The 27,377-nt window shown below is 32.8% G+C and overlaps 1 protein-coding gene across 5 annotated transcripts in view; it reads right to left on the reverse strand.

Annotated features, from left to right (window-relative positions):
• The window catches only part of LOC110026599 (serine/threonine-protein phosphatase 4 regulatory subunit 2), a 63,038-nt gene extending 36,440 nt beyond the window's left edge, over positions 1-26,598 (reverse strand). For 2 of the 5 annotated variants that reach the window (XM_020727602.1, XM_020727631.1), the window contains exons 1-3: positions 26,358-26,598; positions 21,536-21,628; positions 9,429-9,509 (exon numbers count right to left, since the gene is read on the reverse strand). In XM_020727602.1, the coding sequence (XP_020583261.1) occupies positions 9,429-9,509; positions 21,536-21,615 (161 nt within the window). In that variant the 5' untranslated portion in view covers positions 21,616-21,628; positions 26,358-26,598. The remainder of the gene's footprint in view (positions 1-9,428; positions 9,510-21,535; positions 21,629-26,357) is intronic. The other 3 variants (XM_020727623.1, XM_020727610.1, XM_020727618.1) reach the window with 3 other exon arrangements.
• Between the last annotated feature and the right edge of the window lie 779 nt (positions 26,599-27,377).

The following is a 27,377-nucleotide window of genomic DNA, read 5'->3' on the forward strand; positions in this document are numbered from 1 at the left end:
TGAAGATATGGTGTACCCTAGTTCCAAGTCAACCCCCTGGGTCAATCCTAAAGCCAAGTAATCCTATAGGGATTCTTCTTGAATTCTCTTATAATGATCTTATCTACTAAATGCTAGAGGTTAAGATCATTATGTGGAATTTCAAGTTGAGTAAAAAGAAAAGTTTTGAATTTCTAATGGTGGGGGTACCTTTTCTAATTTTCTAAGACTAGTCAATAGGAAAGTCATATGGCTAGACCTAGGCTACTAAAGAAGTTTCTAGACCTCAACCAAGAGTGAGGTCAACAGATTCTTTGGACCCAACGATCAGTGACACTTGCATGTTCTTGAACACCGCAAAGAAAATATGGGACTATATCAACCGCACATACTCGAAAGCCCGCGATGCTGCCCTTGTGTATGAAATCAAGGAAAAAACCGGAGCAACCAAACAAGGAGACAAATCTGTCACAGAGTATGCAACTCTATTGCAGAATCTATGGCAGGAACTGGATCACTATCGTGTAATTGAGATGAAATGTCCTGATGATGTTGCCACCTTGAAGAAGTTCATTGAGAATGATCGGATATATGATTTTTTGGTCAATCCTGAATTTGATCATGTTAGAATCTAAACCCTCGACAAAAAGGATACACTGTCTCTAGAAGAGACAATCTCATTAATCCGCACAGCCGAACAGAAGAAAGTCGGAGGAGTGCCATGCTAGAACCACATACTATGGATGGGTCAGCCTTAGCAGCAAACACAAATCAGGAGAAGTCAAAGAACGATAACCAAGGGAAGGAGAACAAAGACAATCTTTGGTGCACTTGTTGCAAGAAACTGAGGCATACAAGGGAGAAGCGTTGGAAGTTAAATGCTAAACCTCCAAGCCGAGAATGGGGCAACAGTGGGGAGAAACAAAGGCCTTGAGCGCATATGGCAGAGCAACCCAATATTGAGGAAAAATCAACAATAGGGGGATTCAGCAGTGAAGAAATTGAAAAATTGAGAAACTTATTGGAATCTCTTGAGAAGCCTTCTGGAGCATGTTCGATAGCTCTTTCAGGTAAAATTATTTGCATGAATGTCTTAGACAAATTATATACCAACTCTTGGATCATTGACTCCGGTGCTACTAATCATATGGCCCCCACATCTCAACTCTTCCAATCCTATACCCCCTGTCCAAGTAATAGAAAAATTATCATGGCCAATGGCTCTTTAGCTACCGTTGCAAGGATTGCTGATATACATATCACACCTAGCCTTATCCTAAAAAACGTTCTCCATGTACCCAAACTGTCAACAAGACTTGTGTCCATTCAAAAATTGACTCATGATCTCAAATGTTATGTTGTTTTTTTCCTTCTTATTATGTTTTTCAGGAACAGGACTCGGGGAGGAGGATTGGACTTGCTAAGGAAAGGAGCAATTTTTACCACCTTGAACCATCCCAGAAAATCAGGAGCAATTTGTCCTCATCTTTCCTTAGTTCCTCAAACAAAGATGTCATTTGGCTGTATCACTTACGTCTTGATCATCCCTCTTTTAGGGTTCTAAATATAATGTTTCTTCATTTATTCAAAGGATTAAATATTTTTGAGTTTAATTGTGACATTTGCAAATTGGCAAAACATACCCGTGTATCTTTTCCTATTAGCAATAAAAGAAGTTCTCATCCTTTTCATCTGATTCATAGTGACATATGGGGTCCTTCCACTATACCTAATGTTTCTGGGGCTCGTTGGTTTGTATCATTAATTGATGATTGCACCCGGGTTACAGGGCTCTTCTTAAACAAAAATCTAATGTTAGCACAGTTATACCTAATTTCCATTCAATGGTTCAAAATCAATTTGGGGTCAAAATAAAAGGCTTTAGGACAGACAATGCTAGAGATTACTTCAATCAAATTCTTTCACCTTATTTTCAATCACAGGAGATTATCCATGACTCATCATGTGTGGACACACCCCAACAAAATGGGATAGCTGAAAGAAAGAATGGCATTTACTCAACACCACCCGAGCCTTACTCTTTCAAGGGAATGTTCATAAGTCCTACTGGGAAGAAGCAGTTCTTACTGCCACACACATGATCAATAGACTTCCCTCCCGTGTATTAGAAAACAATAGCCCCATAGAGGTCCTAAATAGCTTCTACCCTCGCTTAAATAGCTTCTACCCTCACTTCAGAACCTCAAATGGCCTCACTCCCAGCTATTTGGGTGTACTGCCTTTGTTCATGTCCATTCAAGCACCTAACTTCACAAGATTTAAGAAAACCTCAAATGACCATCAAATATGTTTTCCTAGGTCACTCCTCCACTCAAAAGAGATATAAGTGTTACAATCCCTCTACCATAAAATTTTAAATCTCTGCAGATGTCACTTTCACAGAAAATAAATCTTTTTTTTCCAAGTACTCTCTTCAGGGGAAGATTTCCATGATGGAAGATAGTAATTGTGAGCCCTTTGAACCACTTAAAACCCTTAAACTTTCACATGTGTCAGCCCGTGTTGTTGAACCTAGATCAAACTCTCCTATTCCGGCTGAACCCGATTCCAGCTGAACCCGAGTCCTCTGAACCAATCACATCTGAGTCACTTGATCCTTAACCTCCTACTCCAACCAGTGTCACTAATTATTTCCCGAGATTTCCTCAGGTGTATTCAAGGAAAAAGGCCGTTCCTGAACTGACACAAGTCCAAGAATTCAATCCACTCTATCCACTATCTCACAATGTATCTCTCAAGCACCTATCACCAGCCCACAAAAGATTCATTGTGAGTTTGAACACCATTGTCATTCCTAACAATGTGTCTGAGGCATTGACAAAAAAAGAATGGAGAGACGCTATGAAAGAGGAAATGAGTGCTTTAGAAAAGAATAAAACATGGGAGATTGTTGACAAACCAAAGGAAAAAAAACATTGTTGATTGCAAGTGAATTTTTACATTAAAGTACAAGGTTGATGGATCCCTTGAAAGATATAAGGCAAGGTTAGTAGCCAAAGGGTACACTCAGACTTACGGGGTGGATTATCAGGAAACCTTTGCTCCAGTTGCAAAAATGAACACTGTGAGAATTTTGTTATCATTGGTTGCTCACTTCAATTGGCAACTGCTAAAATTGAACACGGTGAGAATTTTGTTATCATTGGCTGCTCACTTCAATTGGCAACTGCTATAGTATGATGTAAAGAATGTTTTCCTTCATGGCAACCTAAATGAGGAAATCTAGGAAATCTACATAAACATCCCTCCGGAAGTTGAAGGGGACACAGGTAATAAGGTATGCAAGCTGAAAAAAATCATTTATGGGTTAAAACAATCTCCTAGAGCATGGTTTGACAGGTTTGCAAAAGTCATGAAGGGATCTAGGTATAATCAAAGCCAAGGTGACCACACTATTTTCATTAAACATTCAGCTGCAGGGGGAGTGACTGCTCTTTTAATCTATATGGACGACATCATAGTGACTGGAAATGATGAGAAAGAGAAGCATGAATTGAAGCTGAGACTAGTAAAAGAATTTGAAATCAAGGAACTGGGGAAATTGAAGTACTTCCTCGGTCTTGAGGTGGCATATTCCACACAGGGGATCTTCATATCTCAGCAGAAGTACGTGATTGATTTATTGACAGAAACAGGGAAGACTGGATGTAAGTCAATCGCTACTCCAATAGATCCAAACTATAAGTTGGGAGAAGCTAAAGAAGAACTAGCTCTGGATAAAAGAATGTACCAGAGATTGGTTGGCAGACTCATATACCTTGCTCACACTCGACCAGACATAGCATATTCTATAAGTATGATCAGTCAATTCATGCATGATCCTAGAGAACCTCAGAGAAAGGTTGCCTACAGGGTACTGCATTACTTGAAAGGCAATCTAGGGAAAGGAAACATGTTCAAAAGGAATGACACTCTTACTCTGGAAGCCTACATCGACGCTGAATATGCTGGCTCCATAGTGGATAGAAGATCAACTACAGGATATTGTACTTTTCTTGGAGGTAACCTAGTGACATGGAGGAGCAAGCAGCAGAATGTAGTAGCAAGGTAATCTGCAGAATCAGAGTTCAGGGCTATTGCTCAAGGATTATGTGAATTACTGTGGTTGAGAATCATCTTGGATGATCTAAGAATCCCATGGGAGGGTCCTATGAAACTCTACTGTGACAACAAGTCTGCCATTAATATAGTTTATAATCTTATACAACATGATAGGACAAAGCATATTGAGATTGATAGACATTTCATCAAAGAAAAACTGGAGGAAGGATTAGTACGTATGTCCTATGTTCTATCAGAAAGACAATTAGCCGATATTCTAACAAAGGGGTTGAACAGTTCAAGTTTCCATGATCTTGTATCCAAGCTGGGAATGGAAGACATCTATTTCTCAGCTTGAGGGGGAGTGTCGAGATGTGACTGAGATGGAAATAAAGTTGTGAGAATTAATTCTAATTTCCTTTCTAATTTCATTAATTAAGGAAATTAGAATTAATTGGTAAATCCCTTAAATTAAAGAAATTAGAATAAATTTGTAATCTCTTAAATTAAGGGAATTAGTTAAATAGTTTCCTAGTTTTTCTCCTTTTAATCTCCTATATAATACCTTGTATGATCAATTCAAATAATAAGGCGAAATACAAATTATTTCTTTGATTTCCAACATATACCAATGAGATTTAATCTATAACAGATTCTTCATATTGTTAAACATAAAATATGCATGTTAAATAGTTGCACAATAATTTTTCTAAGAAAATGTCATATTATTATTCAAACACATTTAGATTATAGCAGAGAAGTATATATAAAATTTACATGACCTTTAAATTCAAGCAAATTTGTTTCTTCATTGGTAAATCTATACAAATTGTTTGATAAGAAAAAAATGTGAGCTACGAAAAATAAAATGAAAATATTGTATATATAAATGTTTGTATGTGCATATTAAGATAAATTTATTCATTTACGGTGGCTAGTAGGGCAATAAAAGAGCTAAACATGAGTGAGCCTAGGACTTATTCGTGTTCGGCTCGTTTGATTTAAAAGTTGTTTGAAATAGGCCCATGTTTGAAATTGGCTCGTGAACAGTGTGTTCGAGTTTGGTTTGAATTAAGTTTGATTTGTTCGTTTTAGGCACGTGTTCGGCTCAAAATAAAAGAAAAAACCTTCTTAGATCGCAAAGAATTGCTGGAAAAAAAAAGAAACAGTTCACAAAGAACCTTCTCAGTTTGATTCGCTTCTGTTTACGCTGGATTTAACCTAATAAATAGTCGCTAGAAAAATCCATTACCAAATACAAAGAACCTTGATGTGTGATCACAGGCTTCGCAGTCTGCCTTCACCGAGTGATAAAATAATCTCACCTCTTATCCTCTTGACTCTTGGTTGTAGCCCTAAGAAAGGAAAGGAAACCCCTCACAGAGTCGCAATCGCCAACTACACCCCATGCCTTTCGTCAAATCGCCCCCCTCGCACTCGCAGTTGCGACAAAAAGAAAAAGAAAGGGGCGGCTCACGATGGTAGGGTTCGATTTAGGGGTTATTAAGTATATATAGTTAGTTTTTTTTTTAATATAAATAAAAGTTAGGGTGGTTGATGGGATCCATCATCCAATGACTGGGATTAATTTCAAATTATTTTAGCATAAAAAAAGTTAATTTAAATGATTTAATATATTTTAATTTTGAATTTTCTATTAAATTTATCATAAAATTTTAATATAATAATGTTATAATTATATTATTTTTAATTGTTTATAAATCAAGCTAGAAAAACTTGACCATATTCGACTTGCATGTATAACAAACGAATCGAACACAAGCTACTTACCGAGCTAAACACGAGCTGGTCGCGAACAACGAGCTTTTTTGACAACCCTATTAGCTAGAGATGTCAATATTCCCGCGCGCGTAGATATTTTTCAACCACCTCAGACAATCGTGTTATTTAGAGCATGAATGTTGTGTCAGTGGGAGAATATAGATCAGCAGTGAGTTGGTATATTTCCACCTCAAACAAAAGTAGACTTAATATGCACCTAGTTGTTCCGAAGGGATGTGTATTGGTCAAAAGTGTGTTGTTAGATTATGTTTAGACAATGCTTCTGAGACAAATATAATGGTTAAGAGTAAGATAAGCATTAAAAAGTAAAAATATAGCATCTTGAAAAGTAAAGAAAAAATTAATGTATTTAGAGATTTTAGATTTCTTCTTTAAGCAAATGCCATGTATATTTATATAGATTACTGCATAATTTTTATAAAAGAATAGAAAAGGTTGGCTTACACAATAGAAAAGACCAACAAACTTCATGTACATTTTATATAGATTATTATATTTTTTTTATAACAAAATAGAAAAGAGCAACATACATATTATCTTATTTTCATTGAGTTACTATAATATAGAAGTATAATTATTTCATTGGGTTATTGTAATTAACTCATTATTTATTTTAATATTGTGTAGATTTAACCTTTCAAACAAAAGAAAAGTACTAGAAGAAGAAAAGTGTACAAAAGACGAAATCAACAAACTAAAATGTAAACTTATTATTTGTTAAATTAAATTATTTTTTTTAAGTGGTTCGTTCAATTTATTTGAATTGTAAACTGTTAATGATAGATAATTAAAATAGAAAGTTCTAATTTCATTGTAAAACTATCAATTCACGCCTTAGAAATTCCAAGCTCCTAGACTAGGTTGTGACAGTAGAATTGCAATTTGTGTGTTTTTCAATATAGGATGGCCAACCCCTTATTATTCTACCTTTTTTTGATTTATTACTATTATGTAATGCCTCTTAACGATGTATAATATCTCCCCTCTTATACAAAAAAAAAACATTTTAGAGAGTTTTCTTTGTTGCATTATTTTCTAAATGGAATAGTGAGGTTAGAGTTTTCTTTACAATATTTGTTATATTTTCTTAATGTTGAGTTTTCACTTCCAGACCCATCCGTACTACCAAGACGAAATCAAACTGAATTCACCATAACCAAACAATATAATATTCCTATCATTAAACATTATATCGCTATGAAAGTTCACTGATTAGAGTTGAACTACTACCAAGATTTGAAGAAACCAAGTTGTGAGGACGTGGTGATCCTCGAATAATTTGTGAAGCGAAAGTTTCTGACAGGACTTAACAATGAATTTGATCAAATTTAAATTCAAATCTTAAGTAAGGAAAACCTCCCTTTTCTAAAAAAAGTATTTTCTCTTGTACGTGTTGTAAAAAAAGGAGTGATGATCAATGATCAAATCCTCAAAACATCTGCCTTGATAACTTCAGAATCCCAAGACAAAAGATTTTTTATCATAGAAACTTCTCCAAAGTAAGGACAAAAATATTCTTTCAAAGATAATATATGGTGTAATTACTGTAAAAAAAAAGGCACATCAAAGACAAATACTATAAATTTCATGAAAAACCCCTTCAAGTTTATATAAAAAAGAGCAAACCAAGTTATAATCTCTACCAAGTCCAGGACTATGAAGCATTAACAAGTAATATTGATCACCTACTATTACTCGTTTATATCCTATCTCCTAGTACACCTCATGTCATAATTTTTTTTTTCCTAGCATAAAGCTTTTTGAATCAACATCAACCCCATTTCCATTCCACAAATATTATTCGAGTAACTTGAAAATAAAATTGGAAGTAGGGCTTGAGAGAAGAGATGAATACATTTGAAAAAAATCATACAAATGAGATCGTTGAATTACCAAACAAAAAAGAAGAGGGTAATGAAAATGGATTTTCATGGATAAATACAAAGCATATGAAAGCCTGAAAAAATACAAAGCAAGACAAGCAGCAAAAGTACACACTCCATCATATGGGCTTGGTTATTCAAAAACCTTTGCTCCTATTGCAAAAAAATGAACATTATAAGCATTCAAATATCCCTAGTAATAAATCCCGGGTGGTCTAAAAAGCAAAATAATGTCAAAAATAGTTTTTTACATGGGGACATTGAAGATGAGGTCTATATGGATCCACTATCAGGATTTGATAAGTCCTTCAGAAAGAATCAGGAATGCAGATGAAAAAGGCTCTATACATACTAAATGATCATCAAAAGCTTGGTTTGGCAAATTTACAAAGGTTATGGAAAGAGTAGGATACAAATAAAACCAAAAATGCCATAAAGTGCTCTTTTGATGGTTAGAATATCAAACCTTATTGTATATGTTGATGATATAATATTACGGGAGATGATAATCAAAGGGTTTAAACTGTCAATAAAACACTTGCTATAGAGCAATTAACCAAAAAACTTAAATACTTGGATGAAGAAGTGTAAGTCATATGAAACTCTAATTGGACCATGAAAAAATCGAATCCTGATGAAAAATAAACTGATGTTGATACTATAAGATATCAAAAGTTAGTGAAAAAATTAATCTAACTATCCAGCACTCATCCAAGCATTGTATTCACAATAAGTCTAATAAGTCAATTCATGTAGAAACTCAAAGAATCACAGCTTCGAGACACTACATATGCAGATTATGTTGAATTGCCGATGAATAGAAAATCTGGGTCAAAATATTATACATTCTTAAGAAGAAATCTCATAACTTGGAGAAATAAGAAATAGTCAGCAGTTTCAAAGATGAAGAGCTGGAGTTGAATTTAGAGTCACTGCCCAAAGGATTTGTGAGTTTCTATGGATCATAATAATATTAGAGCATTTAAAATCAAGTGGAAAGAGCTAATAAAAATATACACAGATAATAATTCAGCCATCAATATTACATGCAATCAATTACAACATAATCACACCAAACATGTAAAAGTTGATAGAAACTTCATAAAAGAGAAACTAGAATGTGGACTAATATGTATTTCATATGTTTACAATGAATCAACTAGCTGACATGTTCATAAAAAAATTATGCAAACCAACATTCAAAAATATTGTAGGCGTTTGAGGAGGTTGTTGAATTCCGCTCTTTCTCTCCCCCTCTCTCGTTCATGGTGGGGCCCACTCACTCTCCAATCATAGAAAAGAACTTAATGCACACGAATTGAGGTCTTGTATCATTGAATCAATTTTTCTATGGCCCTCGAATTGCAATCCATATACTTCTCTATAGTATCGCCGACCCTTCTTATTTTTTCCCATTTTTTAATGTCTTTGAAGATGCATACATACCTCCCCACTTGTAAAAAGAAAGAAAAATAAACATCCTTGAGATTTTTTTTTCCATTTTTATATCTTCTACATTAGCAATAGCTAATGATGACCAGCCCGAGATATAATCTATATAAGGTAAAATTCCAAAAAAAGAAAGACTTTGTACTTCAAGAGAGCCATGCCTTTTGAAATGAATAACAGCATGAACTGCTGAAGTATATTCAGAGGAAAAAAATTATAGAAATACACAATCGTAGGTCAATGGTTATGTACCAGAACTTCCCCGTGGCAGCAATGACCTCCAGAATACTTCTAATCTCTTCTGGACTAGCATCAAGTTTTGGCTCCGCATCTCTAAAAATAAGAATATAGGATTAAAGAATATGAACAATCTGAATGAAATAAAAGAGCAACTTAAAATCTAATAAATGATTCGTATTGTGAATGAAATCGGATTAAATGACGTTATTAATATCTCAAAAAGGGAACAATAATAAAAAAGAATAACAAACTGTCAATACAATCCTAGATAATAGTGACCATGTTTGAAAATGTTAATTAGTTACCCTAGGAAAATATTTGTTAAGCATTTACACATAAACACAACTCCAACATCCATGGAGAACGACAGCTTGGATATGCTAGTAAACGCCTGATGGGAATAGCATGCCCAAGCATTCCCCCGATTCGGTCATAATTATTGTATGTTGAAGAAAAAAAAACATGCATTTTATGGATCCATATTAATTTTCTCTTTTTTATTTTCTAGAGAATAAAAGAGAAATCAGCATATAGGAGGGCATAAATCGCTCGAGAAAGGAATTCAGAATATTATAGGCTACGGCATCCGAGTAGAAAGAAACAGAAACCTCATGACAGATGCGGAGCCAATGTCATTATGCATAAGATTGGAAAATGTAGGACAGTTACAGGATTTGACATTTTGATTATTGAAGTGAAAACCTAGACGGAGTATGACAAGAACAATGAAGCCAATATAAATTAAATGATATCAACATAATATAAGCTCATGCCAAAAAAAAAAATCAGCTTTATAGAAGGGGAAAGCAATTAAGGATCCTACTGACACAAGGACTTACAAAATAAAAAGACAAGCTGGTAAAAGCTTAATTGACCAAATAAACATTGAAAAATAGGAAGTTGGATAAAGACGACTAATGAAATTGAATCTAAAGTGATGAAATAGAGAACACTCCAACAATGATCTGCTTGAAGCCTTCACAGCGAGGTGAGAATCCCAAAAAATAACAAGACCAGATCACAGAAATCCACTCGAGAATGCTCTACAGGACCAAATGTCATTAAGTGGTGTGGTCCTTATATTTATCCTGTCAGTTATTAAGATAGTTCATTTCCTTTCTTCTTCAGAAGGGCTATAATTGTGAATGATGGTATTATAATCTACAATAGGGTTGGCTTGTTTAATCCCCCTTTTCATCCCACGAAAGGCCTTTCTTTTTTTTTTCCTTGAGAGAGATGTTAGATGAGCCTGAGACTTCGTCAATTTGATCAAGGCTTCTCCCAAAGCTGTTATAAGAAACAGAAACTGATTCCAGTGACTAGAATCCACCAGAGTAAGTGCATTTTTCCCCTGCATGCGGTTCCCTCCTGTTGCGATGGGAAAGCAGAGAGGACAGGAGAACAGACAGCTGAATTCAGCAGCCATGTAATCCAATGCCATCTTGCAGCCTTGTTTATGCCTGTGTCGTCTTCTGCAGGTGCTTGGCAGAATTTTGGTTAAATAAAAGAGATGTTGTAGGAAAACAAAGGTGACACCAACCTTATTTGACTAGAAACCTCCCAGTAGATTCTTTTGGAGGTGGACTTCCAGCAGACTGGAAGATTAAATAAGCTTGAAATTACAGTTTTTCCACACATAAGATTTGTTGCTTTCTACTTCTTTCAACTAAGTTGTTAATATCTAATGTATACACTCAATTTAGCTGTATTTCCTTGTATTCTTCATCAGGTGGCTGAACTGCAAACTGACTTTCCAACCACCGATTGGAGCAAGGAGCGACTGGCAAACTGCAACTAATTTGGGATACTATAACTATCATTTGAGTTCTTCTGGTATGTTATTTTGGGGCCGACATGGATCGGATTTGGAAAAGTAATCAAGAACATCATCACAAGGAAAATTTGAAATTAGGTGAGATCTTACATTAACTCTCGGGAGTACAATGTCCATTATCTTTGTGTTGGTGAGATTCTGGAGTTATTAAATTCTTGTAATCATTGTTCTTTTTCTAACTCCATGAAACTTTTTTATCTTATAAAGTTTACTTATAGTGTAGCCAATGTATTTGTGATGTCAATAAAGTGGTAGTAGATCGTTAGGATAGGATGCCGGCTAAAAGGAATCAATAACCCCAAGCACAAGAAATCTCCATGGAAGAGCTTCAAATAGAAATTCAGCACTTACATCTCAAGATGAGAAAAACTACAAAAAGATTAGAAACTATAAGGAAGCATAATGCAGCATATGCAAATACTATAGTGCAATGAAAAGATGGTGAGGCCGAGACCTGCTGTATCCTCACTATGTGGACTTCCTAGGCGTGTGAAGGGAAAATGACAAACAATTTCAACTAATTTCATTTCCAAAAAAAGAATAGAACAAGGTTTAAGTGCGGAAAAAGGATTGCATCAAGACATCCTTACACAAAATGCATCAGGATGACCATAAAATCCTGCCATGTGTCCTAAAAATCAAATGACATGCCTACATTCTAATTTTTAAATACCAAAATCCTATTTTTTTAGAGATGTGGCAGCTTTGTAAATCCATCCTAACACCACTTTTACGTTAAGATGTCTTGTAGCCATTAATAGTGCATTTGAGGCATGCCAATATCTAAAAGGAACATAAGGGGCCAATAAGAAATCAAATCCTTAATAGACCATTATTTCATTATAACAATCTCATTTTTTTCAGAAATCGTTGCACTACCATTACTTGATTTTGTTTCATTAAACCTTGACGCCCAAGCCACGTAACTAATAGCAATTAATGTCAAAACAATTGGTTAACACTTAACCCTAAAGTAGAAAAAAATCAACCTGACTTAGGTAACAAATCATGAATGAAGCCAACATTTTGTTATACTTATACAAGTTAGTGAAAGTTCATATTAGTAAGCAAAATACTCTAAGCGCAAATTTAAAGCATCTTAATTGAAGAGTAAAAAGGGATGTCTTCTAGTTATTTATTAATAATAATCTCTTATCTCATATTATCAATGCAAATTTCTACTTCTAAATATAGTCTTCCCCAACTACAAAATGTTGGGAAGAATGGTTTTCAATGAAGGCAGGGGAAGTTTGTATAGGCTAATCATCAAAATTGTCAAAAGGTATATCTTTAAGAGATTGTCTTTGCACTATAAGCATATATGTGCCTATGTATAGAGAAAAAAAAAAGAGAGAGAATAATAAAAAATACAATAGAAAGACATTTTCAAAAATAGGGAAATATAGCAATAATAAATAATGTATTTCTTTCAAAAATACAAAATATAACATACTAAATAGTGTAAATTTCAACTATAAATAGTTCACACATATGATAGTTTAGATATTATAACAAAACCCCCACAAACACAAGAGGTATGGCAGATTTCAACTTAAGTTTGAAAATAATAGTAACCAATAATAAAATAGTCAATTTTTGTTGCCAAAAGGTTGCACATCTCGATAAGCGTGATCGATCCGTGAAAGAGTATTTTGAATCAAAGTAAAAGGGTCGACAATGAGATATATGCCAAAGAATGTAATAATATAAGTTTTATATAAATAATAATACTTAATTTAATTCAAAATACATATACAATAATAATAAAGAAATATTTAGTCAATTTTTTGTTCCCCATAGGTTGCACACATCTCAAGAGAAGTGTGATCGATCCATGAAAGAGTGGTGTGAATCAAAAGCAAAGCGTCGAAGATCTATGTCGAATAATGTAATAATATAAGTGGTATAGAAATAATAATACTTAAAGATACAATAATAAAAATAAGGAAATTTAGTAATATTAATAAAAATATTTAATCTCTTTAAAAAAAACTTTAAATAACATAATTTAAAATCAAAATATAATAAAAAATTAAATTATTTTAAAAATTATAATATATATAATTAATATATAACTATTTATGGACATGATGAATACTCGCAATTACTCGGCATTGCTTAGCCGATTAACCATGGGATTACAAAGGGAAAAAGGATAAGGTAAGAGAAATAAAAAGAGAGCAAGCAAGTGAATAGCATAGCCTGAAACATAGGGGTCGAGCAGACTAACAAGCAATCAAGAGGAGAACAGGCTTCTGAACGCTAAACCGAGCACAAGCACCCATGCATGAGTGACAGCTCGAAAACAAGAAACTAAGTCATGCTAAAATAGAGTCCAATCTTTGACACCAAAAATTAAGAGATTTCTTCCCTTTTCTTTCTTCAACCTTAAGAGGCATGTTTTACTTAAAAATTCTTCCATAATTTATAAACGTTGGATTTTGTTTAGATCCAAAACAATTTTAGGTCGATTGGGGTTTTGATAAGGAAGTTAATTACTCAAAATTTGGGGCGTGCATTATTTGGTCAAAACTAAAAAACCAAACTAAACCAAATAAGTTTAGCTGATTTGGTTCAGTTCTAAAAATGCATTTCGGATTTTGGTTTTTAAAACTTAAGGCCCTATCTGGGATCATTTTCTGTTTTCTATTTTTTAATTTTGAAAACAAAATATAGAAAACAAACACAAAAATAGCATTTGTTTATTCATTTTTTATTTTTTAAATTTGGTTTTTAAAACAATAAGACTAATTATCAAAACATCAAAAACACGGAAATACTATATTAGTTGTTTTAAAAAAAGGTTTTCAAGGCACTACCTATGTGAAGCTTTGTTGCCTGTTGTAGTACAACGATCGTCGGTCACCTCCCACCGGTTCGTTGGCTTCAGCCACTGTCCGTTGACCGCCGCACGCAACCCACCGCCCGCCTCTAGCATCTAGCCATCGCCGCCCCCCCCCCCAACTATTGCAGGCCCCCGCCAGCTGCAGCTGCAGCCACCAGCCACCCTCTTCCCACTCGCCCATAGCTAATGTTTCGTGTCGGGTGGAGCAAGGAAAACGTCGTATATGTCATGGGCGACAAAGTTTAATACTAGAGGCACGTGGACCCAACAGCTTTATAAAAAGTATAGTTTTTTCTTTAAAAAAATAAAAAATACCCAACAAAATATGTTTTATATTTTTTGTTTTTTAAAATCATATAAATCAAAACAGTACCAAACATATTTTAAAAAAAAATAAAATAGAAAATAAAACATACTAAAAACAAAACAAAAATAGAAAACAAAAAGTGATCTCAAACAGACCCTAAATATTCGATTTTTAGTTATTGGTTCGATTTAAATTTTCGTTTAACTGAATAAACTGATAAACCAAAAATTTGAAATTAGATGGAGGAAATTAAATTTATAAATACAAGATATGTAATTCAACTAAAAACAATTTTTTTGTTTATTCATAACCAAGTCGTTTAAACTGAATTAAATATTAGTTTTGTCGTTTCGGTTTTATCAAAATGTGACTTGATTTAGTTTTTCAGATTTCAGATTTCGGTTGCAATCGGCATGACCAAGTTGAAAATCAATCCATCCAAACCGATGGAATGCTCACCCATAGTGAACATGGTTATTTTTCTTCAAACATCAAGGCAATAATACAAATCAAAACTTTTAATAATTTTCTTCAGAAATCTGAAGGTCCAAAATTTTTAAAGATATGATGTTATTTTCTAGGTAGTAAAATTTGACAGATATGATAATCTAAAATTTAATTGTGAAACTATATTAAGTTAGATGATTAAGACAAAAGTAGAAAGATCTAGATTAACTTTTTTAATGGTTATAAAAATAATATATTAGTTGAAGACAAAGTTAAAAATTATTTTAGAAATAATTAGGAATGATTAAAAGAGTTAAGATGAGGAGAAAAGCAGTAAAAAATACCTAGATTTAATTAATTGAATTAAATTTAATTAAAGACGAAAATTGAATTTAATTAAAGACAATAAAAATTACTTAAACTCGGTAATAATAAAAGTCATTTATTAGTTTAAATTGATTAACTTTGAATTTAATAAAATAAGAAAATAAATATTAGAGTCGTTATTTAATTAATCAAAGTCAAACTGAATTGGATACATAGGTGATAATTAAATCCAGTTGAAGAGAAAGACTAAAGTTGTAATTAAATGCTAAATGAAGTTAGAGAAAGCAAAATAAACTAGTTAAATAAGAAAAGGTTGGGAATATTATAGTAATTTTATTGAAATAAATTGGAAAAAGAAAACAAATCTTCAAATAACTTAATTATTTAAATCAAATTTAAAAAATAATAAATAACTAAATATATTGAAAAACAGTAATCGCATGAATGATTATATTATAAGTACTAAACCAAAATAAGTAACACCCAAAGTGGAGATAAAAGAATGCTTCTGAAAAAATGTAGGTAGGTACATTTCTACTTCATATTAATTAAATACTGCTCTCGTAATATATTGATGCATCATTTTTATGTCCTTTTTCTATGCTATTGAGAATATTATTACCACAAGTAGTTTTTAGAAATTGATTAAATGAATTTTTTTTTATAAATCTCTTCATAAGACTAAACAGAACTCATATCTTTTGTAAACATCATGCAAATTTATTAGAAGTAATGCTTGTATGATATGAACATTTCAAGACATGACAATCAAAAATGATTGTATTTGCATGTTAAAAAGATGGAATTCATCCTCTTATAGTACTAGATGAGACCCTTATACTAGCATGAATATCTACATCCACAGTTTTAGTTTGAAAAAGGTTATTAAGATGATTGTACCTTAATGGTGCCCTTAGAATGCACTCTAGCAATTAATATATTATTTAAATATTAAATGATTAAAAAAAGATAAATGAGTCCCTTTATGTTATCAGCAAGTATAATACAAAATGTATTTATTTAAGGCATTTATTTAAGTATATGAACAAAAAAAATATAATGATTTAAGTACAAAATTTTACATGCATTGATATCTAATTACTAAATTGCAATAATTTAAAAATACATTTAGACACCTAGTTATTTAATCGATAGAACAGTTTAATAAATATTTTTAAAAAAATTCTCACTTAAATAAATGGAGAAAAAGAAGAGAATTTGTTTACAATCGAAGATAAATATTCTAACAAATTTTTCATCAGTTTATTTTGAAAATTGTATTATAAAAAAAGGGTATTTTATGAAAAAAAAAATATGATTTAGTTGACTAGTTTGAGATTTGAATATTTATGTTTTATAAATTTTATGGATGTTATATAAAAAGAATTGTTTCCAGTCTCATTGTTAGATCCTGCCTTGATATTCCAAACTTTAGAGTCAACTCACGACAGAGAAAGAACAAATATGATCATTAAAAAGATGGATCAATAGAGAACATCAATGTAATTATCAATGAAGAGTGTTAATGAAGAGTATTAATAGAAAGCATAGATGGAATAGTTTATGGCTTTTGTCGATGCAACCTGAAAAATTAAAGAAGGTTGGCTATGTTAGTGGCATACAACTAAATGGTGGAATTATCAAAGATGATCGGGTTAGAGATGATGGAGGCAAGAATTTAAAGAAGAAAAGTTGATAGAGGATAGCCAATGGAGATGGGAAATTTAAAGAGTACATCATTGGTAGAAAAATATTTTGAAAAGATAAGAAGAATCATAAGTCACCGCTCTGATAAAATGTTAAAAGAGGGAGAGTTATAAAAGGCACATCTTTACTTAATTATCTTCATAGTATGGGCATATAGGTGCCTATTATAAGCAAAAAAAAGAAAATAAAAAAATAAAAAAAACAACATAGGAGAATATTCTTAATAATGACAAAATGCAACAATAATAAATAGTGTAATCTGCATTATAAAAAGTTAATACCTGAGATAATTTAAATATTGTAATAAAAAAAAAAGGCAAAGTGGACTTTCACTGTCTGTTTGACTACATGTGAAATTTTGCTCTTAAATTTAGCAAAGAGCTTCTCTCATTCTGGGTTTAAATTCACCTTAGCAAAATTTTCATCCATGCTTATGATAAGGTTTCCATAATGAATATTCCCAGACGTTTGTAGCAAAATAAAGACTATATAATTGGAATATGATGAAACAATGCACAAATGTTTGATTGGCCTTTAATTTGGAGTAATCTTTTACTAGAAACTGACATGCAATAGATTGATGTAACTTGAGCTTTTAGCCTTAGAAATGGCTGTATACTGTAAAGATTATTCCTTAAACTTATTAGTAGGAATATCAGAAAAGGGAGTTCTAAACAACTTTTTATCTAATGTTCTCCTTCTCCTGTTTCGCAAACGGTCTTATAGTATCCTCATGCAAACACTGTAAAGCATGAGATGCTTGATTTTACTTTTTTCCCAAGAATAATGAAGTGCTGGAGATGGATCCATATATGAATTACGCTTTCTGAGTTGTCTTCTCTTAAAAAAAATAATAAAATAAAAAATTTAAAACATTAAATGTTTGCTAGGTCTGTGCAAACGACATGGCTATAATTTTTTTCTTCCATAGTAGGCATAAATTCGAACAAGCACTCAAGCATCACTGGAAACATAAATCACTTGACTGAATGAAATAGATGAGCATGTGTAAGATGGAAATCAAAAAAATGTCTCATAAACAATCAGAAATATTAGGTTTAATTAGAAATCAACTGTACTTTAAATATGATTTAGTTATGATAGATTGAAAAAGAAAAATATCTCTCAGCCTTTGCATGCCCTTTTAACAAGCTGACAACGTAGAAAACAAATCAACCCTTTCATTCAGTTTAGAAAAGAAAGCTCTTCACTTTGAATGTTAGACTTTCCTATTTCCTATTTCAAATGTTCCATAAATGGCATTTACTTGGAAGGGTTTGCTCCAAACATACATACTCGGATTACAAAACAGATTATGTTGCTTAAAATTTATATTAGGTTTTTGTCTTACGAATTGCATTACACTTCACATCTCAACTTTCTCTTTTGTACCTTTTCTTTTTTCCTTTTTTGCATTTTTACTTCTAACATGATGTTAACATGGACACAATACATGATTCAAAAAAATGGAGCAAGTAACTGATTTGCTAACTCACGCATTAACGACCTCAATGACGATATCATTATCATCAAACTTATCACAACCATTTGATGTGTACTTCTGGAACCTTCTTCAACATTCATTTCAGAGACAGGTTCAAAGTACTTTGTGATATATCCTGATGCTAAACATTTAGTTCTGCCCTATCCTTTTGCTTCTCATCCCTTTCCACTACCTCTAACTCACTTTTTACAGGAGCCAAACTTCTTCTATCCATATTTTATAAATAAAGCATCATAATTTGTATGATAGATTACTATTTCCAATCATGCACTTTTAATATTACCTCTTAAGTTGGAGCATATACATTAATTAGCTCCAGCTTGCTACATAATTCAATAACTAAAATGATCGTAGAGGCTTAGTAAATATATTTGTAGTTGTTCTGAGCTAAGAGCATGAGTAACACTTTTTTTGATAGCACCACGTCTCTAACATAATGACAATAAATTCAATGTGTTTAATTCTTTAATGAAACAAATGATTCACTAACAAGAGAGATAGCATCATTGCCACAATTAAAAATCATAGGTTGAACAATTGAAAAATTTAATTCAACCAAGACTGTTAACTATCATCATTTCACGCGTAGAGTATATTATTGCTCTATAGTATGCCTCAGTGCTTGATTTAGTCGTTACTATTAATTTTAGTTCTTCCATGTGACCAAGCTGCCTCTCAAGCTTTCTATAATCCATGTACCCAATTAGTTTAAATATTAGAAAACCTTCTATATTAAGATATTCATTATTTGTGCATAGGGGTTCTTTTCTAGGTTTATTTTTATGTATTTGAGCATATGTAGAATGGCTTTCTGATTTTACCATATTAGAGTTTGCATGTGTTGCTTCACGACCCTACAGCTAACAAAAAACATTCAGTCTAGTAAGAATAAGATGATCAATTTTCCATTACCCTGACAATAACGAGAGATATCTTCAAGCATTTTCTTTTCATTTGTAATTTTCTACGTATCATAATCTTATATTTGTCAATATGAACGTCTAGGTTTGCAACCTCACAGACAAGTTTTTTTCAAAGGACAGTGGCACATACATACTTTGTGACAAAGAAACTCCTTTTGTTATAGCAAGCTTTAGTCCCAAGAAGTATTTAGGATGACCCAAATCATTAATCATAAAACATGTTAATATGTAGCAGTTTATTTAAGTAGCTTCATTTTGATCACTCTCACAAAAACGATGGCATCAACAAAGTGCTAAAATAAAATAGCTACAAGAATTATGTTCTAATGAAGCTGAAATGAACTGCTGTACCAGTCTCAATAAGAACTTTGCAAAATTTATCGAACCAAGCTTAAGAGCTTTGCTTAATCTATGCATGCCTGGTTGAGTATGCATATTATGATCTCCCCCTAAGCAAAATACCTCAGCAATCGCTACACATACACAAATTCAACAAGATCTCCAAAAAAAAAAGTACTACTTAAATCTAGTTGTAGCAAAGGCTCGTCTTGATTAATAACAATAGAAAAAAATAATATGGATGGAATTGAACTAAGCATTTTGAAAGAATAAATAAAAATAGTCAATACCATAAACTTTAGTAAAGCCTTTGGAAATTTGGATGTCCTTGTATCGATAACGGAGCCTTAAGAATGAAACTTTATGACCCATCAACATGAGACTACTTTAATTATAAAAAGACCATATATGCTGATTAAGCAAAGTAATAATTTCAATATTCATAGCATTTTTCCATCGAATATCTTGCAATGCCTCCTAATGTCCTAGGAATAAGAATATATGACAAGGAGATAGAAAAACATCAATGCATAAAGAATAGAATGTCAAATGATGAATATTTGCATAAGGTGATCAATACAGTGTCTTTTAATTTTTTAAAAGGTTGTGGCACGCATAGAACAGAAAAATCTTTAGAAAGGGGATGCTTAGCCAATTTTGACAATGGAGGTGTTGTTGATGATGGGAGAGACTGCCATGTGTAAACCTAATAAGGATGAAGAAATGGGTATAGATGTTCTAAGAGGAGGAGCAACAAGAAAAGATGATTTGTTATAATAATATTTAGAGAAGTAGAGAGAGGACGCATAAAAGAAGACATTTCCAATGTATAAACATGTCTGGTGGTGAAATCATAGCAATGATAGCCTTTCTCGAAAGGAGAGCATCCCAGAAAGATAAACTGAATGGCCTAAGAAGAGAATTCGTCACTAGTTTGAAAAAAATGGGTAAAACAATGGCAGCTAAAAACTAAAGGTGTGAAAAAATAATAGAAGATTATCAAAGAAACATAATAGAGAAGGAGGTGACATTCCCAAGGAAAATGTGAAAATGGGGTGGGATCTAAATAATAAAATAGCATGCATTCAAAATTACTTCACAATAGAATTGATGTGGAATATTCATGTGAAACCTAAATGTCCTATTAAACATGATGATACTTGCGTTAAAAACCCCATTCAGTTGAGATATTTAAGGACGCTAAGAATGATCGCATTATCAGAACTGAATGAACTAAATTGAATTTGCATAAATTCTAAAACAATATCAGAAAGAAGATTCATAATCATAATAGAAATGTACTTCATAGTTCGTGCAAAATATAAAAAAATAATTTAAATAACACCTAAATCAATATAGTCGTGGCCCAAAAATGATCATCAATAAAATAAGTATTTAAAGTCTAGAGTAAGGAAACTTATTTGGCACAAAATTTATCATTATGAAATAAGTAATTAAAATCTAGGTGGGTAAGGGCAAGATTTAAACCCCAAATATCCGCATGAACTCAAGTCAAACAATACTATGGCTTGAAGCGGAAGACAGAGAATAAATTCAATGATGTTTATTGAGCCCAATAACATTATATTCAATTATACTTTGGTTCTATTAGACGTTCATTATATCAATGTCTCTTTGCTGCGCTCAAAACACACTCAAAAGATGAAGCTAGAATTACGCATCAGTCTCTATTTTCTTTTGTCATTTGCAGTTCATCCCACGGAAAACCTAAAGTAACAGTCAACTCAACCCAATTTAACAGTAAATAATTAATATAAATTAGAAAGCTCCAAAAAGATAATAAACTGGTTAAATGTTCAAGATCTCCAGAATTTTGGAGCAAGCCCATTTAAAGAGAGGTAAGACCAAAAGAAACTAGTTCTTACTCATGGTTAGAAGAAAGTGTTGGGGTAAGTGAATCCTCTGTGACTTTGTTTTCAGTTGTAAGCTCGCTCTCAGCACCCATAAAAAAATGCCTGCTGTGAAAGTCATGAACAAATGAAATGTTAACCGCATAATAGACTGAATGACTAATGCTAGTGGAAAGTTAACATGAAAATTTCTAAATTTTTTTCCTGAAAAATTCTAAGCTTGCATTAAAGCAGGTCGACATTTCCAAATTATTTTAGGAAGTTTGCTTATAATTAATAAAGTATGCAAAAAATTTACTCCCTTGGACGGTTTTAGGATAATCCAACATGACATTATTTCGATAAAACTATTACAAAAGAAACAATTCTCTAAAATACTAGAGACAATGAAAAACATCTAATTAAAGTGTTCTAAAGCTTATGGGCGATCAACAATAAGAAGGTTTCCTAACATAAAGGAAACAAGTAATGGACCAAATCACTGCAATTCTATTGACATGCTCTCTGGTTCAATAGTTAGAGATCACTAAACTGAATTTGGTCCATTACTTCTTTAACTAGATACATGGAATGTTATGGATGCTCTTACTGGACATTTATAGGAGGATGCGCCTTGGTGCATGCTTTTCGCTAAGGATATCCTTTTTGTGGATAAGACTAGAGAAAGAGTTCAAAAAAAACTTGAATTATGGAGGTTTACATTAGAGTCTAAAGAACTTCGTTTGATAATAATAAGCTGTTGCACAACAGCTGCTACAGGAAATTACTGCACAGAAGCTGTTATGGATAAGTTGGTTGTCTATTTGTTTTTTACAGTTTGAAAACAGCTGTGGTGCAATTGTTCCTGAAAAAATGACAATTATGCCCCTGTATAGTGTTGTTGTTTTCCACATAACTTTTCATACAAATACATTTTATACTTTAAAAGAAAATATTCAGTGCATAACATTCCCAAATAAAGATACACACCTGAAGCATAAGCATTTGTCAAATCAAAAATCCCATCTATTGCACATGGGATCCCCAAAAATCCCAAAATCCAACTTTAACTGAGAAGCAATGAAGCATAAGCACTAGCCAAATAAAAAATCACAAAATTCTCGAGCACAGAGAACCACGCCAACACAAAGAGGAATCACTGCACAAAGGAACCCGCGGTGGGCACAAAGGCAAAAAAACCAAAAGCCAAACTGTTAGGGTAAAGAAACTACTGCGCAAAGATTACCCTGCACAAATAGGAACCACTGCAGAGTGGAAACAATGAAAATATTGGATACATACACATTTCCAAAATCAAAGAGAAAGACATAGTTAAGGTAGGGATTACCCAACACGAAGAAGAGGAACCACCACACGGGTTTTTAGTCCAGAGGAATAACCGCACCGAGCACCGCACGAAGAAGCAACACCTCACACAGATCAAAAGATCCAAGCAGAATCGCAGAGGAGATAGAGGGGAGAGAGAAGAAAACTCATCGAGAGAGGCACAGCACCAACTGCGAGAATTGCGAGATAGAAGGGGGAGGAGAGGGCTGCTAGGGCAAAACGCGAGAGAGGATTACGGGAGAGGAGGGGCGGCTAGGGCAATACATGCAAGAGATATGATAGCGGGAGAGGAGGGGTAGTCGCGTCAACACTATGCAAATGAACGCGGGTCACGGGGTCGAACCGGTGGATGTGTTTCGTTCGGATTTTTCATAAAATTCTCTACGCCGTCGAAACCAAACGCGGGGAGTGTTTTCTGCCGCACTGCGGTAGAACCACTGCCCCAAACGAAGCCTCGCAGTGCTTTTTAATGAACAATGATGTTCCAAATCTGAAACTCTTAATGGGCTTAGGATATGAAAACCAAACCATATTCATAGCTTTATTATTGACAAACTAAATTTATTAGCTTCACACTCACAATCCTCACATTACAATAACATTTAATGCAACAAAAATTTGAATCGGTTCTAAATGACACAAAAAATATAAGTCTTTACAAATAAAATAATCTAAAAATACTATCGGATTTAAATGGAAATAAAAAATTGTTCGCAATTAAAAGAAAATAATTTTAAAGACGCTCTAGAAAAAATTGAGAGATCAAAATTTCATGAAGCTAATTACAACACTAAAAAAAATTGAGAGACCAAAGTTAAATGAAGCTAATTAATGAAGTTGTACCTAATTTCCTAACTAATTAATAAATTATCACATAATTTGTTTTTTTTTTCAAATTGCAATAATAGTAATGGTTATAAATAATAGATGAAAATGAGAGATGACTTGCTGGTCATGCAAATAATTCTTAAATCACCAAAACCAGCAACTTCATTAAGCTATAATGAAATATACCTAGGAAATTGTTTGTTTAAGCAGGGAAATGAGAGGGAAAAAAACTTTTATGTATAAGGGTAGCATTTCTTGAGCGGAAGACATATTAACCACAAATGATAGGATTCTCAAAATTGCTCCTCTCCATCTTTTCGTGTTTTTAGATTTTTGCAAAGATGGTTGCAACACTTAGATTTTTGTATCTTTCAGTAATTCTTCTACTCAATGAAGTGTTAAGTTCATAAAGTAAATAAAAATTTGAGACTCAAGCTTTGTTTGATATAGATTTTCCCGCACATTTCTTTGCAAAAGTAATTTTTGTTGGTGTAAATGCACTTTTAAAATCTTCAACTCACACGTATACCCTCTATACCACTTCATAAGTAAATTGAATACATACCTTGCCCAAATATGTGAAGACATCGCAATTTCATAAATCACAATAGCAACACAATTGCAACAAACAAAACTTAAACCTTAATAAATCGAAAAATTTGGCAAACAATAATAAAAAAAATCCTAACAAATAGCTCAAATGAGGAAAAATCAATTAACCTCATACTACATGTTCCTCGAAAACTCACTAGAAAGATAAAAGCTCTGTACTTATTGAATATTTTCATGGACGACCAACCCAAAAATATTTTTTTATACAAAACAACTATTCCAAAAAAGAAAAAGAGTTGCAACATATAACCAAGACTCAAATGCTAAACAATAGTGTATTCATAAGAAAATTATAACTACACGAAATAGATTTAAAATTATGATGAATAAATATTTTATAATATCAAAATATGAAGTGTCTCAAACAAGCAGGACACAACATGCATAGAATATGTGTTGAACATAGTGTCAAAATATCCTATTAATAAAACAATAAATAAATAAATAAAGAGCACATGTATTACCCATGTGTTGAAGGTAAAGTGAAAAAGTAGTAATGGAATGGAGGAATTGTGAAGAGTCAAAAATTAATAAGAAGCTTTTAATTTTGAAATAAGCACCTATAATATATATTTAATAATTAATTTATTCAAAATACCACTTTTTTATAATTTTACACACACACATATACGGATATATGTATGTATGTATAGATGCATGCATACTCATAAGAGGCTTGACTCATTTTCCAAATTGTGCGATGTTCAAAACCCATGTATGCATTGGTGCCTCATAAATCAATCTTAAGTCAAATATGTAAAAAGAAAAACTAATTAATTAGAAATAATAATGTTATTAGCAATACCACAAAGCAAGATTACCCTTCAAGAATGAATGCATGAAAACTTCTAATAAGTAAAATAAAAACCAAACACCTAATTAAAGTAAGATTTAGAATAAATCTTAATCAAATGAGTAAAGGCAAACCCTAAGAAATTACTATGTTATACACCTAAAAAAATAATGATATTTTGTGATATAAACTTGTGAACATTATATAAAATGAAAACAAAATAAGATACCTAAGTCAATAATTCAAACAAAAAAATTGTCACCAACTCTTCTATGGTAAATTGAACAATTTTGTCACGCAACAATACCTTTAGGTGATATCCCCCACAAATTCATGAAAAAAAATATCAAAAAAATAATAAAAGTTAAACATCACAATATTGTCTTATTTGGCACCATCCTATCATTAGAATGTTCAAACAGATTTTATGAACATTCTAACATACAGGATACAAAAATCTTGGATTGTCAACGCAATTATTTGGAAGAGAAGGAATGCACGACTCCCTTCACCGTAAAGGTTAATTTCTCAAAAGTATTTGGAACAAGAAGTCTGAACTCTGAACTCTGACCATTTCTACAGGAAAAAATTTAGGTAGATATCTATTCGCCCGTGAAAAAAAAAATTAGCATATTTTTTATAGTTACAATCCGATCAGATATAAAAATCTAATGTGGTTTCCTTTTCTTCTTCTTACAAGTTGGAAAAGTTAGAAGAATGCTTCATTATCCAAAGCAGTTATGGCCTTAAACAATCTATACAATCTATAAAGAGTCTTAAACAATCTATAAAGAGAATTTAAACATTTCTAGAGTGAATGTGAAATAGCTCAGAACATGATTCATGGGAGAGTAATAAAAAATAAAAGGACTATAGAGCTCTAGCATAGCCAACATCAAAATGTTTATTAGTCCCAGCGCCAGTAAGGAATTTCGTACCAGAGAATCAGCGGTATACAATGATCCAAGAATAATTGTAGTCTTATAAAACAGAAATTTCAACCTTAGTACTCGTGTTTCAACAAGCAGATTCAACTCTCAAACCTATGCTACTCCATATTACTTCAATTAAGCAACACAAAAATATCACCTCCAATGCAGGTTTCCTTACATCTCAACTAAAAATTGCATCAGTGTAATTGAACTAAAAACAAACTCATCTTACGACTGAGCCTTGTTTATGCTAATCATCAAATTGGGCATTTAAGCAAACACAAAATACCTATCTAAGAGAGAAAACTACCAGCAACAAATTTTCTACTAGAATAATTAGACATACAGAGAAGAGGCGCGCCTGAAAGATTAAAGAACAGAAGAGGAGCCAGACTCCGGAAAAAGAGTTAAGGTTAAAGCTGCGACGGGGGAGCCTGACACCACCAACCGGAGTTCCACTGCCAGCCTACAGATTCGCAGCGGCTACTTTCACGAAGGAGGCGGAACGGTAGTTCAGGTGATGGCGAAGTCGGAACGGAAAAGGCGAACTAGAAGGGTATTGGTGAGCGAGCCTCTTTCGTTTTGGGTTATGCCGACCCACGTGAACTAGGCTTTTTTTTTATCTGTATATTTTTCATTTTTTTTTGTTTGAGTGAATTTTAGTTGTATTGTATAACTAGAAAGGTATTGGTGAGAGAGCCTCTTTCGTTTTGGATTATGCCGACCCACGTGAACTAGGCTTTTTTTTATCTGTATATTTTTCATTTTTTTTTTTTTGTTTGAGTGAATTTTAGTTGTATTGTAATTATTTTGTAAAAATTTGAGAAAATTACCTATTTGATATAAAAAATTATATATAAAAAATAAAACACAATGAAATTTGAAGTTTATAATGTAATTCAATTTGATTAAATAATGTAATTCAATTTGATCAAATATAAAATTTAGTTAATTTGGTTGAATTTAAATTATATCATTCATGTAAAAATGCTATAATAATTCACCATACCTCACTGCCCAATACTGCCCATCAACATCATTAGCCAGCACATGTTGTCACCGCCTCCTTATCACCATCATCACCATCACAGCAGCGGCTCACCGCTCAGCCGCCACGTTGTTTGTCATCCTCAACAAGCACCCGCCTCCACTGTCGCCTTCACTGCCCTCCATTTTGTTGATGTCGTCCGTCAGTTCGCCTCTATAGCTTGTCGCATCCCCGTTGTTGATCACCTGTCTGTCGTCATCATCAACACCTCAGTCATTGGTCCACCACACTGTCTATCGCTACTAGCCACCTACCGACCCCCTGTTGTTGTCGGACAAAAAAGTATATTTTAAAATGTATTATTTTCTATTTAGTTCA

Source organism: Phalaenopsis equestris, unplaced genomic scaffold (genome assembly GCF_001263595.1).
Source record: "Phalaenopsis equestris unplaced genomic scaffold, ASM126359v1 Scaffold000002, whole genome shotgun sequence".
NCBI lineage: Eukaryota > Viridiplantae > Streptophyta > Magnoliopsida > Asparagales > Orchidaceae > Phalaenopsis > Phalaenopsis equestris.